General features: G+C 33.8%; 2 protein-coding genes across 2 annotated transcripts in view; one reads left to right on the top strand and one right to left on the bottom strand.

The window, feature by feature from the left end:
- Window positions 1-3,873, bottom strand: part of LOC129224094 (ubiquilin-4-like) — a 55,570-nt gene extending 51,697 nt beyond the window's left edge. The window contains exons 1-2 of the mRNA XM_054858499.1: window positions 3,757-3,873; window positions 2,294-2,396 (exon numbers count right to left, since the gene is read on the bottom strand). Of these exons, the coding sequence (XP_054714474.1) occupies window positions 2,294-2,396; window positions 3,757-3,858 (205 nt within the window). The 5' untranslated portion in view covers window positions 3,859-3,873. The remainder of the gene's footprint in view (window positions 1-2,293; window positions 2,397-3,756) is intronic.
- Window positions 3,874-4,215: 342 nt separating this feature from the next.
- LOC129224508 (protein GUCD1-like) overlaps window positions 4,216-17,111 on the top strand; it is a 39,479-nt gene continuing 26,583 nt past the window's right edge. The window contains exons 1-3 of the mRNA XM_054858970.1: window positions 4,216-4,263; window positions 11,960-12,113; window positions 12,810-12,878. Of these exons, the coding sequence (XP_054714945.1) occupies window positions 12,001-12,113; window positions 12,810-12,878 (182 nt within the window). The 5' untranslated portion in view covers window positions 4,216-4,263; window positions 11,960-12,000. The remainder of the gene's footprint in view (window positions 4,264-11,959; window positions 12,114-12,809; window positions 12,879-17,111) is intronic.

The raw sequence follows: 17,111 nt of genomic DNA, 5'->3' as shown, positions 1-17,111 counted from the left end.
TAAAGTATATGTCAATACAAACACAAAAATGTATGTGTCGAGAATTCCCACGGGGGAGGGAGGGGGGTATACACCAGCCTCCGCTCTACTAAGCCACGCTTTTTGATTGACTTATGAGTTTTTTCTAAAATGAATTAAAGTAAAAATATCATTGAAATGATGAATAAAATAAGCAGATATAAGGTAGCATATAGTAAAAAACCACCCAACATTAAAAATAAGTGAAATACTTGCAGGATGCAAAAAGATTAAAAGGTACAGATGTGATATACCCCCCATTTGGCGACATCCGATTTTTTGCACAAAATTGAAATATTTTTCTCGCCAATGAGGCGATAATTTTTTAAGCATGGCATCCCTGGCGAAACTAACCTGTGTTTAGCAACCTGAAGGCAATCTTACAGATCTGTTCAAACTTGTTTACTTGGGTTGTTTACTCGGTTTCACGCAGGAGAGATACGTGGTGTTGTTTCGTGCAATATACCTTACAGGAATGCTTATTTTGTGTTAGTTTAAATTCAGTAGCTATGTTTTGAAGTAAAAACATTAGAAAATGCCAGTTTCTTCAAACTTGAAGGTTAATTAAAAGTTATCTCCAACGTGGTGTGTATCTGTAACGTGCCATTGTCATATGATGTATTGTTTTAGACTGAGTGTGAGGATTTATACCATAAAAAGGTAAGTTCTTTATTTTAGAATTAAAAAAAAACTCTCACTTCTGAAATTCTTTGTTTTTACAAATCCTTGAGAGGTTCTTGTAGTTTTTAACTTGACTTTTACTGTATGTAAATTAGTTTTACAAAAATAGTACGGTTATTTTGTTCTAAAAGTTAATTCTTATCGATGCCACGAAATATTTAGACATTCTATTAACGTGCCTCCTTTAGATACTGAATTTCTGAAAATAAGTTGACTCCAGCATTTTATAAAAATATAAAGGTGTTATTTTATGTAAAATATAATAGGTATTTTGAAAGCATGTCTGGATAGCAAATAAATGTATAGTATTTTTGTATTGTTTACGTTTAGGATGTTCTGTTGAGCTATTTCTACTTTTCATACATCAAAATTTTAATAACTAAGCGCTTTTTTGGCTGAAATAGTTATTGATTTTGGGGATGTTTTCCACTTTAAATATTGCAATTTGAATCGCTTTGCTCTTTTTTTAGCAGAGTATGAGAAAAGTTTTTGTTCGATGAAATGCATGTTGGAAAATAGCTTTTATTTCTATTAGTACACTGGTGAGCTGTTATAGTAATTTGTCAATTTAAGCATTTTAAATACTTTCTAGTAATTGTTCTTTGTGTACAAAAACTTTCTAGTTTCTGGTATTTTTGAAGCGTATATTCGTGATGTTTTTTGTTGTGGTTTTATGTAGTTTTTATATATATTGTGTTCTAAAGTATTTTGATCATGTTTTTTTATCTGATTTTTTCCTGTTGGCGCTAAAAAAAGCATCGCTAAGAACGATGTATCACATATGTCGTTGTACATCGTTTTCTTGGCGACGCTTTCTTGGCGCCAACAGGAAAAAGTCGCCAAGAGTGGGGTATATCACATCAGTTTCGATTAAAATCTCAAACGAGGCATGCAACTTTCAACGCAGCAAGTGACGTCGTTGGCATGAATTCAAAACATACGTTTTTGGTAGATATCACGGAAAATGAAGATTCAAGGGGGGAAAATGAAAAGAATAAGAAATGGCAAGAGTGAAATTTTTTAAAAAATCTGATTTTTTCTGATTTTTGAGAAAAATAATGCCTGAAAGAGGCAGAAAAAGGAGGAAAAGTTTTAAAAGCCACAGAAAAAGCCGGAATTCCGGCAAAAGCCAGATACATCTCATCTCTGAAAAACCTAAGAAGTTTCATACCGATTATTAACAAAATTATACCTATTGTTTTTTTTCTTTTCTTTTTCATATTTGAAAAATCCAGCAAATTTTACTTGTTTTTGCCACTGTTCTTGCAAAAATACCATTCTGCTGGCAAAATGACCAACCCAGCTATTTATTACATGTACGAAACACAATGGTTGTTGATAAAAGCAATGAGAAACCAGCAGAGTCTATACAACATAAAGAAGTTTTTAAATCCTAATTTGGCAATTTTTTTTTTTTTTTTGGCACAAACAATCAAGTCACCAAGGAGGGATTATGTGACACATAAGTTCCTTTTGATACATGGTCTTAAATGTAAGTTCAGTAAAACAGACTTCAATTTAAAGTTAAAAAACATTCAATCCATCAGGTGTTTTCTCAGAATGATCTGTTTAATTTTACTGAAATTCAACTTACTGTGACTTTTGATGTCTTCATGATCCTTGAGAATCTTTCCAGCAAAGATAAGACAGACCTGTTCGGCCGAAGTCTCAAACTGTTTAGCCACCTCTTCTTTTAGCTGAAAAACAAAGCTCATTAAAACAGTGCAGCATGCAAAACAAAAAAAAAAAAAAACTTGTAAACAATAATTCTGTCAATAGGCAATAGAAGTTTAGACAGTAAGTACCCTAGAGTGGCAAATTTTTGAGAGTGACAAAAATATTAAAAAATTGTCTTAAGACTCAAATATTAGAATTCTATGAAAGTGTAACCATAATAAATAGATAAACAATACAGGTGAGAATGAAGGAAAAGCTGAAGCTTCTCTTGGTGACTTGCTCAGCCTATGTGTAGATTTCTTTTATAAGAAATCTGCACATTTAAAAAGTCAAATAATCGTCACTGTACTGTACTCCATCACCAGTGCGGCAGAAATAAAGGAATGATGTAGAAGAAATACAAATACAAATACAAAAGTGACGACCAGCAACAGGCTCTGGGTCCAGAGGCTGTTCCTAGTCAATTTACAATCCACAGTGAAGATCAATGGCCCTCTTAAAACTATCTACTCCTGTGCTCATTACCACCTCTTCCGGTAAGTTGTTCCAAGGTTCCACTACCCTGCTATAATAATAATTTTTCCTAATATCCATGTTAGCCTGAGATTTAAATAGTTTAAAACAATGACCCCTTGTCCTGTTTTCAGTGCTAAGCTTCAGCCCAGTAACATCTTTCATTTTAATAAATTTAAACAACTCCCCTCAGTCTCTTCTTTGCTTAAGACTACATTTATGAGGTCTTACCAGACTTCTATATAAGGGCAGAAGAACTTAGCTTTAAGCAAGCTTTACAGGCATCAAAAGTTTATGAATAGGTTAAGACTTAATCCATCGAGACTTTTCATTCTTAAATACCTGCTTGGTTAATGGATAAAAGCAATGTATTGCTTGATTTTAAATAGATGGTAATTTAAGAAATGAATTTAGATCATTGATGGTCACGATTATGATATCCGGTACCAAAACCTCATTTAAATAAAAGTCGAAATTGCTGTCTAGTTAGGAACAATATTTAACTCTTCCAACAGAATCAAATCCTACTGTGCTTGAAGAAAAGACAAATTATAAGAAAAACCAAAGAATCTTAAAAATTTGAACTGATTTTCCGTAAGTAAGCTCAAGATAAGAAACTTGGGAGAATATGAGATTTGATGTCAGATAATTTATAATACTGAAATTGAGGTGGGTACCAGTTATATTGAAACGTTGCTTAGATAGAATGAATAATTCAAGCCAAAACTGTGAGGTCTAAACATGTTTTCGTGACAAGGAAAAAAATTTACTTATTGACGCAATATGCATCCAAAACTTCAAACAATAATTGCTCTAATTATTGCTAGAAAAATTTAATGTGAAATCAAATATCGACGGAAATCTTACTTCTTTAACGGAAGCAGTTTCTTCGATTTCTATAGATTTTTTATCTTTTGCAGTTTTTACAAATAAAGTAATTTTGGAGACAACTTCTTCTTCCGCCATCATGAAGAAATTCACAACATATTAGTACAGTACTGCCAGATACGTAAATCATTTACTTGCATACTTGGCAAAAACAAGGCTTAACAACACTTTCAAATTTGCCCAACTGTTAGTAAGTGGAAAATAAATATTTAAGTCTTTTCCTCATTTAGTTTTCAATTTTCATCGAAAGCGTAATTGCTTTTGTATTTTTAATTGATTATATTAACTTTCAGTTTGTAAAACAACTTGTACTCCTCTATCTTTACCCCCTCTCCCTTCTCCTGCGCTCACATGATCTTAGCCCACCCTCATCATTGGACCAAACCGTTTCGGATCCGCCTACTTTTCGACAAGAAGAATGCATATCTTAGCACAGACGCACATATGATTTTATGAGAAATTTGGTTTTGGTATTCTCCAGTGAAAGTATGTGTATTGTTTATGATATTAACAACGTGGAAACCTTGTAATTTTTTCCTGAATTGTTAGTACGGAATTTAAATTTACGATTTGAAAGTTCTCAATTTCTCAACATACGTTTCCAACATAGAAGAAATGAAAAATATTGTCTAAAGTTTTTATGATGATCTGTTGAAAAAAGAAAAAAGGGGGGGGGGGGAATAAATGCTACTTTTTCTTGGAAAGATTTCGATACTTGGGAAATTGCTGATCCTTTGGCGTGAAATTATGACACAATGTCTGCACGAGCAATGTTTTTCCTTTGCATGCAGAAACAAAGAGTAGGGGGAAATCTATTTGCATAGGGTAATCATAATGCAAAACAGGGTTATCAAATACAAATTATTCACGCCTAAAATGTGACGACCGTGCTAAGTTCCCAATGATCGATATATCCTCTATTCTCTTTCTGCTATTTTATTAGCAGAAGTCTTAATAATAAATCCTTTTTTTTCAGGAGTGCGAACAAGGGGATTTACTCATTTTGACAGCCTCTTCCCTCAACCCCCCCCCCCCTCTTATTTCTCCCTTTGTATTTTTATTGGTGATTTTAAATAGGATATTTTTATCAATCTACTAGTATGTTTATGCTTGTAGATGTGTGCCTACTGCTGCTTGTTTTAAATTTTACAATCTAAAGGAGGAACAGCTCATAATAAGAAATAGACCCAAGTGATCTAAAAATGGTTTAAACATCAGTCAAAGTAACTTTTTCTTAAGTTGGCCACTTATTTATTTTTTCAAAACGGGACACTTGAACGTTTTCCGCACCTACAAGTATATATAGAAATAATATTTAGAAAAAGACACATATGAATAGTTCCAAGCTTATTACAGAGAAAAGAACAGAGATGAACCCTTAAAAAAGAATTGGTGTAACATTATGTTTTTAAGGAACAAATTGAGGACATTTAGTGCTGGTTTTGAATAAGAATCGAATTTTCGGCAAGATTTCTTGCCTTTATATCGTGCAAAGGCGGAGCAAACATAAAGTATAATAAATAATTATGCATGATTTAATTTATTAGTATGAAAACACTAAAACAGCTCTTCCCAATGACTTTTAGTTGAAGCAGTCCAAGTGTTTTGTACCTACAGTATTTAAAAAAATAGGACATTTCAGCATAGTCGGGAGCAACAGGACAGGATGCCTCAAAACTTCTTTCCCGTTCAAAACAGTCGCTTTGCTTATTCTAAGGTGAAACATTGCTGTATTGAAATGCTTTTTAAAGTCTTATGGCCAAAAATTATCAAAGAAACTATTCACAACTTCATGGTGATTGAAAGACATTAACTGGGCTTGTGTGATTTAATCAATCTGTTCAAATAAATACTTAATATAATTTACACTGTCTCCCGCTGAGAAATTTTTGTTGAGAGCTTGCTGCTCTCATATAATTATAAAACTTGTATACAATTGCTATGTGTGACCTATATTGTTGTATCATTTTATCACTGCTATTAACAAAATTGGGAAAAGATGCCTAACATCGCACAGTAGGTATGATAATTTTTGCTGTTTTTTTTTCTTCTTGAGCCAGGATTAAATGATCTGAATTTTCCTAAAAATCCGGAAAGCTTACGGTCCTGAGCATTCTAAACTTAGACTCTTATTATACTATATGCCAAGGCCGTATCCAGAAATTTTTTCGGGAGGGGCCCGGATTCGGACATTGCCCTAACACACTCTCATACACACATATGTATATACATATAGGCACACATAACATGCATAAAAATATAGAACGTTTTTTGTCTCGATTTTTAATGATTCCACTGTTGGACTTGTTATTTTTATTATAATTTCTTATTGTTTTTTTTTATTTACCTTGTAGTAGTAAGGATAACAGGAGAGTATCCCCTTTAAGTAGGATGTAGAATATCGATAATTTAAGGGGGGTCAGGGGTTTCTCCAATGGTAAATGTTTTGAAAATAGATATAAAAATCTGTATTTTGAGGCCTTATTTGGGGTAATTGAGACTACTAAAATATGAACAAAAATAGACAAAAAAAGTCTTTCAAAAGTTATTCATTCTTTTGCAAATCAAGATCAATCAAAATAAAAATTGCTTGCTCGGCAAATCTTTGACATTACTCCACATAGAGAAAAACAAGAGAGGAAAAAAGAGAAGCACATTGTCATTTGCTCATAGCGGCTCTTAGTGTTTTTGTTTTTGATTACTTCCATAACCCTCCCTCCCCCCCCCCAATTTCACCAAATGTCCTACAGTATAAAAATTGTACAAAATGTAATGTAAGACGAACAACGTTAGAAGAAGCACAACTTTGTCTTACATTACTGTTCAGCACAAAGGTATTTATTTATCTTATTGTACAAAATGGTTTGAAAGAAATGGGGTAGAGATTCAGAAAATAAGAACGAAATAGTAATATTCTGGCCATTTGGACAATTCATACTTTATTTGCTTGATAAGAGACAAAATTGAAGATTTTCTCAAGGAATTTAAAAAACTTAAAAAATTTCCAAAGACTCTAGAACAGTTGAAATTATTTAAAGCACTTTATTAGTACTTTTCAGACGTTGATTGCACAGTCTTATAAAATGATTATAACTTTGTGAGACTCACTCATTTTGAGTTAAAAATAAATGCAACCAAATTTTTGTCAAAAGCATTTTTTTTTTTCAATCATAAGTAATGCAGAAAATGAAATAGAGTAGTGTAAGTTATTTTTTTTTTCTCATTCTTAAGATATTATCAGTATGCAGTAGAAGTAAGATAAAAACAAGCAATAACAAAAGAACTTCCAAAATACTGAATTCAGTATTAAATAAAGGGAAAGACATGGAACATATTAATCACAAAAACTTATCTTGAAAAATATGCTACAAAACGTGAGAATTTAGGTTTTGGCATTTTTTTCTAAGAATGTATCAAGGAGCTGAATTTGGCACATCTTGGTAACCAGATACTAGCCTAATAGGAAGCTAGGGGCCCGACCTTGGGGAAACCCCCAGCTCGAAATCGGTGCAGTGGAAGTTTTATAAAAGTTTTAGGGGGTGGAGGGCAAGGGGGAGAAGGGACACCTGTTCGCCTGGGCCCAAGTCTGAAGGGGGCCCAATATTTTTAAAACTAGCGGTAAAAATATGGGGGGAGGACCTGAAAAAGTCATTTGTGATGAGTCCCTAAATTTTGGTGCACTCCGTTCGAGAAGGTCAAGTCTACCAAACTCTGACAAGGAGCCTGCCTTGACCCTGGACGGTCCTGAATTGAATTGAGAAAGAGAGCAGGAAGTCCTGATTAAGGGTCTAAATTTCAAGTATGCTTTGTAGCTAATGAGAAATAGAATTGCTTTTTGTGTATTTCTTTAAATTTTCACTTGTTTAATAGTTTTAAAATTAAGAATTAAAAAAATTTTCCTTTTCTGACATTAGAAATTAAAAAAAAAAAACTTTGTTTTACGGTACAAAACATTTCTTTGGACCCTTTGCTACTTCCTTTTAATTTAGTAAAACCAATTGCAGTGGAGTCACAGCACGTGTTTTCATCAAGCACATTATTTTTAGAGTAAAAATCCTTCACCATCCCATATGAGTGGCGCACTTTTGCTTGCCAAACGATGATTGCTAATTAAGATCTGGCTTTGAAGTACTTCCCAATTGCTGTACGGAATTCAAGAAGACTACTAATTCAAGTAATAAAAGCAGTCCATCCTAAAAAGCGCAATTTTTTCTCATTGTCATAAAAGTTTAATTTTTTGTAGAAGAAAATCAATCCCGCGGGATTGGCCCCCTCAACAATCCCTAAATCCCACGGGATTTAATTTGGCGTGAAATTGGAAACCCTATCTTCAAAGTGTTGGGAAAAGGCAAGGATTGGCAAGAACGCTCTTTAAAAAAAAAAAAAAAAGTTTAGATAATTTTTTAAAATAATAGTGGAAGCGGGTGAATGGAATTTCTTTGAAGTTTTTACGAAATTAAAGTTATAAAAAATGCAATTTTAATCTACCTTTGGTAAAGTAAAAAGATGTGGTTTTGCTCAGAAAACGCCTCCTTCCCTTTATTTTGCTTTGTTCGCAATCTTTTTTAATTTTTAAAAATATGTTGTAAAACATCCCGCCTCCACTTTTCTTTTCCTAAAATATTTAACTGTTTCAGTTTCTCCATAATGTAATTTTCAAATTTCTCCCTCAAATTCCTGTCTGTTTGAAAAACAAACGTTTTTGGCTGCGGAAGAAAAACTTTTGACACTTTGGACTGAGGTGATCTTTAGCAGTGATATCTTATGTAATTTTTTCCTTTTAGTTTAAATTTAAATATCATGGCTCTTGAATTTCTTGATACACTTATGTGTTTCATTCATTTTTTTTTTACCTTAAAAAGATTTAGAACTGCTGGTATCTTTTTCTCTACTTTAATTTTTAATCTATTTAAAACAAATTTTGGGGCGTCCCAAGCATTTTTATCCACTTTTTTTGTGATCTTCGTGATGATGTTTTAAGTAAAAATATATTCACAAAAATGATATGATGGAAGCAAATTTTGCGATAGCCGATATAATTAGAAATAAAAATTCATAAAATAGTGTATAATAAAATATTTATTAGGAACTGTCATGCAATGCATGTATGTGTGGAGAATTAAAGCAGTCTATGGTGAAAATTTTGTGCAAAACGGATGATATGATTGCCAGAGGCGCCCCGATGGGGGATCATGGGAGGTCACTGTTACATCCAAACTCTCCTTATTTGACAAAAATATCCGACAGTTCGGAAAATTCGGACGAAACATAATAATGTGTTTGTAAAGATGCCTAATTTCTGATTTCTCTTTTCGTTAGATGTTAGTATGTGATGTGCATGCTCGTATTCTGTCATTCGGTAAGATTTAAAAATTCATTCGGTAAATTGATAATCCCCCCTCCCCCCAAATAATAACTTTCGGTGATTGGCAGTCATAAATAAATATGAATTAAGAAATTATTAATTGCAAAACACGTAGTTACTGACGCAATTTAAAGAATCAACTGAAAAATAGTTTCAGTAACAAATTTTATGACTGATCATTTTCAGGATCATGATTTTTACTAATTTTCCTGTGTGTGATTTACCTCTAATAAGTTTTTTACTTTAACAAAGCCAGGGGCAAACTATTCCGCCGCCGACACATCAGCCCGACGAACCTGTGCTCCTTCTTTTTCTTCACGCCCTCAAATCTGTGAGACTCCTTTTTATTTTTTGGCGCCCTCAAACCTGTGGAACTTTGCTTTTTTTTCTTTTTGATTTTGCCCAGGATCCCGTGCGATTTCGGGCTTTTTTTTTTTTTTTTTGCATCCCCCGAACCTGTGAGCCTTTTGGGAGTTAAGGTTGGCGCCTTCTTGGACCATCCACCTCTGGTCAAAGCTGCATTTTAAAGAAATTATTGTTCAAATCAAAGATATTGAAAATTATATTCCTTGATCGAAAAGGACCTGGACTCAAGCACCATTCCCACCCCACCCTCAATTGCTGTTTTTATGCCTATTGCGCTGGTTGCAATCTTTTCTAGATAAATTTTGTTTCTCCATATACTAACGCGTCACTTTTTATTCCCCCAGCTAGCTATTTATTTTTTCCCCCTCTGCGAAGTGCGCCCTTTTCGGCTTGTGCCCCTAGGTCAGGGCCTAGGTTGGCCTATTGGGAAATCCGGGCTTGGACGAGTGTAACCCTGTTATTACATACTTTGATTTTTTCCATAGAAACATATAAAGCTATAAACATGATGATTGTCTACGGTATGTTATGTATGCATTATATTTCAGAACAAGGATTCCCATCCCCCTTGATCAATGGTGTACCCTCTCAAAAGTTATAAAAATTACCCCCCCTTAAAATTTCTTCAAATTTCCCCGTGAAACTTCAGAGCCACAATCTGCGTCTTGGGGATCCCTCATCCGAGAGAGTTGACTGGGGTGCCATACAGGGGCGGCATTTCAGCATTTCGTTTGGTGGGTCGAGTTTTTTGAACATGAATTTTCTCAGTACGATAACAGGAAAGGATAATAAAATGATTTTAATGTTAAGAACAATAAAGCAATATTGAAGTTGAGACGCAAATGTTATCTACTATAAAATGACTGACCTGATTGAAATAGTCAAAAAACAATGGAAGCAATTCACAAAACAATTCTTCTTCCCTCAAATTTCACTTACTATAAGTAAGTGTAATGTTTTTTTTTCGCTTTCTATAACCGATCTACATAATATTGAACAGACCAATGATAAATATATCTCATCAAATCCTGTCTCAATTTCTTGAGAAGCTGAATTGGTCATTTTATTTAAAATAGTGATTTAATATTTTGACTAAAACTTCATGTGGTTTTGTTACCTCTTCTACATTGGCATACAGTAAAAACTGTTATGGAAAGTTCTGTCAAAGTTTTACACTTTGTTCAAGGGCTCAAGCATGCATTAGTGTGAAAATTACTAAGAGTTTCAAATGTCAGTCCAAGAATTAAGGTTAGCGGATTGAAATTTTTGTGATAGAGTGTAGCATTGATCAAAAAACGCTCCGTAGTATAAATAAAGTAGACAATAATTCAAACAAAGTCACACATATTAAAATGACATCAGATTTTCTATCATTGAAAAGGTCGTTTTCCAGTAATTCTTCTATGGAGCTTTTGTAGATTTAACTTTTGAATACCATCGTGTGTCACTTAGAGATTGTCAAGTAAAGAGCCTCAAAATATATTTGTTGATATGAAAGTATTTTTCGATGTGGGATGTTTTCATAAAGAACATATCTTTACAAAGAGTTTCTAAGAAAGCATATAATGCATTGAGTTGCTAAAATATGTTTCTAGTACAAAGAATCAATGAACACTTATTAGCTAAACATTAAGTTATAATATGAGCATAAAAATTCATGTAAAATGACATGGAGTTTACGCGTAAAAATTGCGCAGTCTAAACACTGTACGGGCATCTCATAGAAGATGCACCAGCATAACATAGAATACACAATTTTGAAATATTTAACCCATATGAAGAGATTACTTCTTTAGTTAAGGCAAACAATTATTCTCCATCTGTTTTTTTCTGTTCTTAAAATGCAAGCAAATAATTTTCTAAGTTATCTAAATTGAATTTAGCCATTTTTTTTATTATTCTTAGTGAAAAATTTGGGGGTGCAACCGCCCCCTCTCGCTCCCCCTATTTGCCACCCCTGGTGCCATAAGAAAATTCTGATTCTTCAAAGGGTGGCACGACTTGCAAAAGTTTAGGAACCCCTATTATACAACTCTTGGGTCATTATTGGAGATGTATTGTGCTACTTTTTAACTTTTGAAAATTTTGGGATCACAACTTTATTTTCAAGGCGTAATAAAATAAATCTTTAGAAAATATCATGAATGAATACTACTCTCCATATTTTTTTTCAGTTTTAAGCATAAATACTGCTGAATTTCTTGCTTAAAACACTGCTGAGAACTAATCTATGTCTTTGATTTTTATTTGTCTAGCTTTTAGGGAATAAAATTGTAATGCCGCATTTTGTTGATTCTTCAGTGTGTACAAGAACCTGTTGTAAATGAAATACATAGTACAAATATTTTTTAAGTCAGCAGTTCATTTCTTGCCTATGTTGAATACTTTTCTGTATTTTTTTTTTTTTTTTTTTTGTAAATTTTGGTACTGAAAGAGTTGTTAACTTTGCAGCTGACTATTGTGGATGACGGAAAGAGGACATAAAAGTCAGAATGGGTGGTGGTCGGCGCGAGAGTGGTACTTCTATCATTGAGATCCCATTGGTCCATGTGCAGCAGCACCTCTCCTGGGATTGTGGCATCTCTGCCGTCATGATGGTACTAAGGTAAATCTTGTGTTTATACAGTCATAAATTTATTGGGCCGTTGTTGCCTGATCCGTGGGGCATCCGACTTGTCACAACCAGAGTGTCCTGGGTTTGATTCTAGCTGGTCCAAGATCCTCCGTTTTCATTAATAGTGACTGGGGTACATTAAATATACTTGTTGTCACAAAGTCCTCCAAGTGAGACAATATCTCTGTGGGTGAATGAATATCTTGGTTCATGGTCTGGATCAAAAAATCAGAGCCGTCTTCTGGGTTCCATCCAACTGGTTGAACCACAAAATAGTGGTAGGTACCGGGGACCCTGGAGTAAAAGTGAAAAGTCATAAATTTATTCTTTAACAAAGAGAATATCAACCAGTAATAATGAAATTCCTCAGAAGACCTACTGTACCTTATCATAGATCAAGGATAGACCCAGAAATATTTCAAGGAAGAGACAGACCTACGGGCTATACGCCGACCTGGATAATATGTAGGAAAATACAGTAAATTGCCTGCAGTGCTGGAGCTCAGCTGCTGTCAGCTCCCATTTCAAGTTAAGCCCTGCATAAAATACATAATTATAGGGTAAAAAGCAGGATTTGATGTTTTTTTCTTTTTATAAAGTATGAAATGCTTGTTTATTGTAAAAAATTCTTCAATTGCATGTTCTAAATTTTTCTGTTCTAAGAACAATCATGTTTCTTTTTAATAGAGATGAAGATAGATCTTTTATGAAAGAAAATTTAGATGCCATTTCCAGAGAGGAAGGATTTTACAAAAGGTAATATTTTCCTTAAACGTTAAACAGTTTCATTTGTATTAATCATTTTTGGTTTTTGTTAAACAAAAGTGTGAGTCAAATGTAGAAAAACTTGTTAAGCCTCAAAACAGAATACTTGACTGTGTTCTGCAATGTAAAATCATTTGACGAATATTGTTCTGCAAGTACTTCAAGCATTGTGTACAAAAGCAAACAGCGTTACCTTTTCCAGAAATCGGGAGCCCTAAATCAAAATCGTTTCATACAGGAGGTTTTTTTCCCCCAGTTTTTAAATCTTAACTGTTGCTGTACATTTCTGTAGGACCTAAACCGATTGAGGTTCTCCAAAAGCATTTTATACACTTTCTAAAATGCATAGAAAGAACAAAGTTAGTTTATTTTTTAATCCGAACCTACGTGTTAAATCAGTTTTTTTTTTAGTTATTTTTGCATGCCATGAAGGAGCAATTAAAATGTTAATAAAAAAACTAAAGTATTAAATAAAATGAGTCGCGTTATGGTTGCATACAATGAAACACTTCAAAACTTTCTATATAATTGAAATATTTTCAGGATGCAAAAATATTGAAATCTCAAACAAGACACGCAATTTTCGGCGATGGACGAGTTTCAATGTTGACATGTTTCCAAAACATACGTTTATGGCGGAAACTGCAATGGATGAAGATCGATTGGGGAAAAGTAAATAAAAATGGAACCAAAACTACTAGGCAAAATTAGAATCTTTCAAATCTAGAAACGAAATTTCTGCAAAAAAAAACTGCAGAAACTGCCAATTTTCTACAAATATCTTTGAACTCGAGGTTGAATTTTTCACAAATTATACAGATTTTTTTAAGTTTAAAGCATATCTAAAGTTCCTGCCGATGCATTATCGAATTCAACATTTTTCGCTAGCTTTCTGCCTAATTATTTTAATTTTTAAGACTTTTAAATAATCTTCTAATTAAAAAAAATCAGCAACATTTGTGCAAAATTCTATCTTGAGTTGGATGATATTTGCAAAAAATCTGCAGTTTCTGCAGATTTTCTGCAAAAATTTCTCAGAAATGTGTAGAATTTCTGCAGAAAATTTGTCTGAGATTTCCTCTCACATTTGAACAGAAATGTTCTACAGCTCAGGCATCTGTTCTGTGACGTACGTCTCAAATTTAGTGATATTCTGCTTTCAGGCTGTTATGTGTGATGTTTTCAAGAGTGTAATATTACGTGTAGTGTTTTTATTAAAAAAAGTCTTTTCCTTCTGTTCTGTTTCATATCCTTTTTTTTTGGAGCAATCATGATTGCTTATTGCTTTCATTTGACTGTTTTGATGTCCCATGATTTTATTTTCCCGCCAGCACCCTCTGCAGCATCACCGTCGACTGGCTCCTCACGATGCTGCTCCTATAGCGAAAACCGCCTCCAGGTTGCATCCATATCCTACACACACACGCATACATACACAACTACACACACACAAACACATGCACACACATACACCTACACACACAAACACATACACACACGCGTACATACAGACACCTACACATACATACATGCACACAAACACATATGCCTACATACACATACCCCGCCCCCACGCACACAAACACTCATACACACAACTACCAACACTAATGCCTGCACACAGACACAAACACACATGCCTGCACACACACATACCCCCTACACACAAACATGCATACCCCCCCCCCAACACACACACAAACACACACGCCTACATACACACACACTCTTGTGTTCGCGAAAAACATAATTTGAATTCAATAGGTCAAAATTCAAAATAATTTTTGTTTTGTTTTGTTTGTTTTTATTTTCTGTGGTTCAGATTTTATTTTCAATTTACAAAGCATCATGTATAAAAACCAGGGGCGGATATAGACCATTTTAGGGAAAGTGGGGGGGGGGGAGCATGCTGAAGAATACTACTAATTTTTGGGTACGAAAAGTTTCTAAAACTGCTTTGGTGTTAATAAAAAGCATCAAATCAGCCAGGAATAAGACCTCTAGTAGGGCATAAACATTACTGATTACTTAAATTCTCAATGAAAGGAAGTAGTATTCCAAATATTTACTTTTGTCTCACTGTGAAGACCCGTGGCTGAGTGGTAGCGCTTCCTGTTCCCCCCTCCCCCGCCCGCAGGCCCGTGTTCTATTTATGGGTCTGGCATGGTCGACTCAACCGTTCATCCCTGCAGTGGGTCGATAAAATGAGTGTTGAGTGTGCTTGGAAATTAAACCCTGGGGGTTTCGCGTTCGGCGGACCACCTAACTGAGAAAAGCTTTCTTGGATGACTTTTCATTCGGAAGCTCACACTTCTTTGCATTGAAAAAGGTGTTCCTTGTAACACCGAAACACGTGTCTGCAATATTTTGCAATTTTTGTGCTTTATGACGTTGGATTACTGATTTTTTGAATCTTCAACACAAAGGTATTTATTCGTTAATCTAGAGATGTTTGTATTGTCACAGAAACCAAATTCAGACTTTTTGTTTTATATATTACATGTCAGTAATGCTGTGCTTGTATTAGGAGGTTTCAGTTTTATATACTGTTTTGATTTGATCCTGATTCAGCTCTAAATTTTTCATAAGATAATGCTTTTATGTTTTGCATAACCTCAGTCTTGTAACTTATTATTAACCTTGCAATCTTACTGACTTACAGTTAGTGTTGCATAAATAGAGATACAAAAAGATATGAAGGCATGAGACATCACATTCTTAAAATTGGGTTGCTCTATTTATGCTAGAACAAAAGCCTTTCAAGAACTGAGTTCATCTCATGGTTCTTTGCTTAAGATTTAAAATGAAATAACACCAAATGATAACAGAAGACTTTTTCTTTAAAAAACAAACATTTTTCTTTCAAAACAGTGTTTCAAATGGTAACTAAATTGCATTATAAATTTGTGTTGGTCCTTAATAAATCGCTTTTTGATGATCTTTCAAATGACTCGTTTAAGATGATTTGCTGTAAATATATTAAAGTAGTATAGTATACATTGAGCAATCCAGCATATGATTATATTAGTTAGTAAAAGGTAATTTGGTTGCTTGAATGTTAATTTTTCATATTCATCTTTTCTTTAATTTTGTAGTTTGCTTAACTCATTTGCACAGATTTAAGCATGTACTTGCAGATGACATTTTTAAGCATATATTTCACTTTATTCCCAGAATTTTAAACTTTGTCTTTTAATTGTGATGTCTTTGAATATGAGGAACCATTATGAATAATAACATAAAGTACAGTGGAGTCTTGACTTGCATGAAGGATGCATTCCTATCTCACGTGGGTCAAATTTCGCCTTATGAAAAAGGATATATGTACGACGTTTTGATAAACATGCATTTTTATTTTACACCTTGTAAACACCACTAAAAACTGTCTCAAACAATTCCTTAACTTTATGTTACTGTGTCCTACATCAATCACTAAATTTGTACAGTATTGCAAAAAAAAAAAAAAAAAAAAACTGCATTTTTCAACTTAAAGTAGTGTTATGATGCACAAAACCAATGATCAATAGGTGAGAGACAGACATAAAAGTGCAATACTGTATGTACAGTATGTAATAATAATAATAATAATAATAAAATGCAGCACTATTGTACAATTGTTTTTACGGTAGATAGAATAATAATAATTATAATTTAAATAATTCAGAAGATGGTTGGTGCTTATCACATCTTAGTGATCAAACCTCCTATTGAGGATCGTTACCTTTTCCTTAATTGTAAGAAACTTTATCTTTCGTAGCTCTAGGATGCACCACACTCAGGTGCCATTATATTATGAATTTACTTCCACATTTAGAATGAAAATCAAAATGTTTGGAAAATATGGAGTGGTTTTTTTGTACACACTAAAAAAGGAAGGTTAGACAGAGGGGGGAGTCTTTGGGAGGCAGGAACTTTCGCTTTTAGTAAGCTAAATGGATAAAAGTCCATTCACAAAGATAATATTTTGTAACCAATAACAAAACCAATACTGAAGCCCCTCACATTGCTTCAGAACAATCTCACGTTATGGACGAGGAAATCGCAACTGTTCTGAAATATGTTACTAACGAAAAACTCCCGTTGTATCCATTTCAAGTAATTTGAATCGCAAGTCCACTGTATCAGCTTTGTAATGAAAAATTTTGTGCTTGAAAAATAAATGTGTGTGTTGAGGTTGTGACTGTACGGTCAGGCCCGCAACCTGTACAAATCATTTTTTAAGTA

The sequence above is a fragment of the Uloborus diversus genome, chromosome 6 (assembly GCF_026930045.1).
Source record: "Uloborus diversus isolate 005 chromosome 6, Udiv.v.3.1, whole genome shotgun sequence".
Lineage (NCBI taxonomy): Eukaryota > Metazoa > Arthropoda > Arachnida > Araneae > Uloboridae > Uloborus > Uloborus diversus.
Note: the sequence above shows the minus strand (reverse complement) of the source record. Positions and strands in the feature narration are given on the sequence as shown.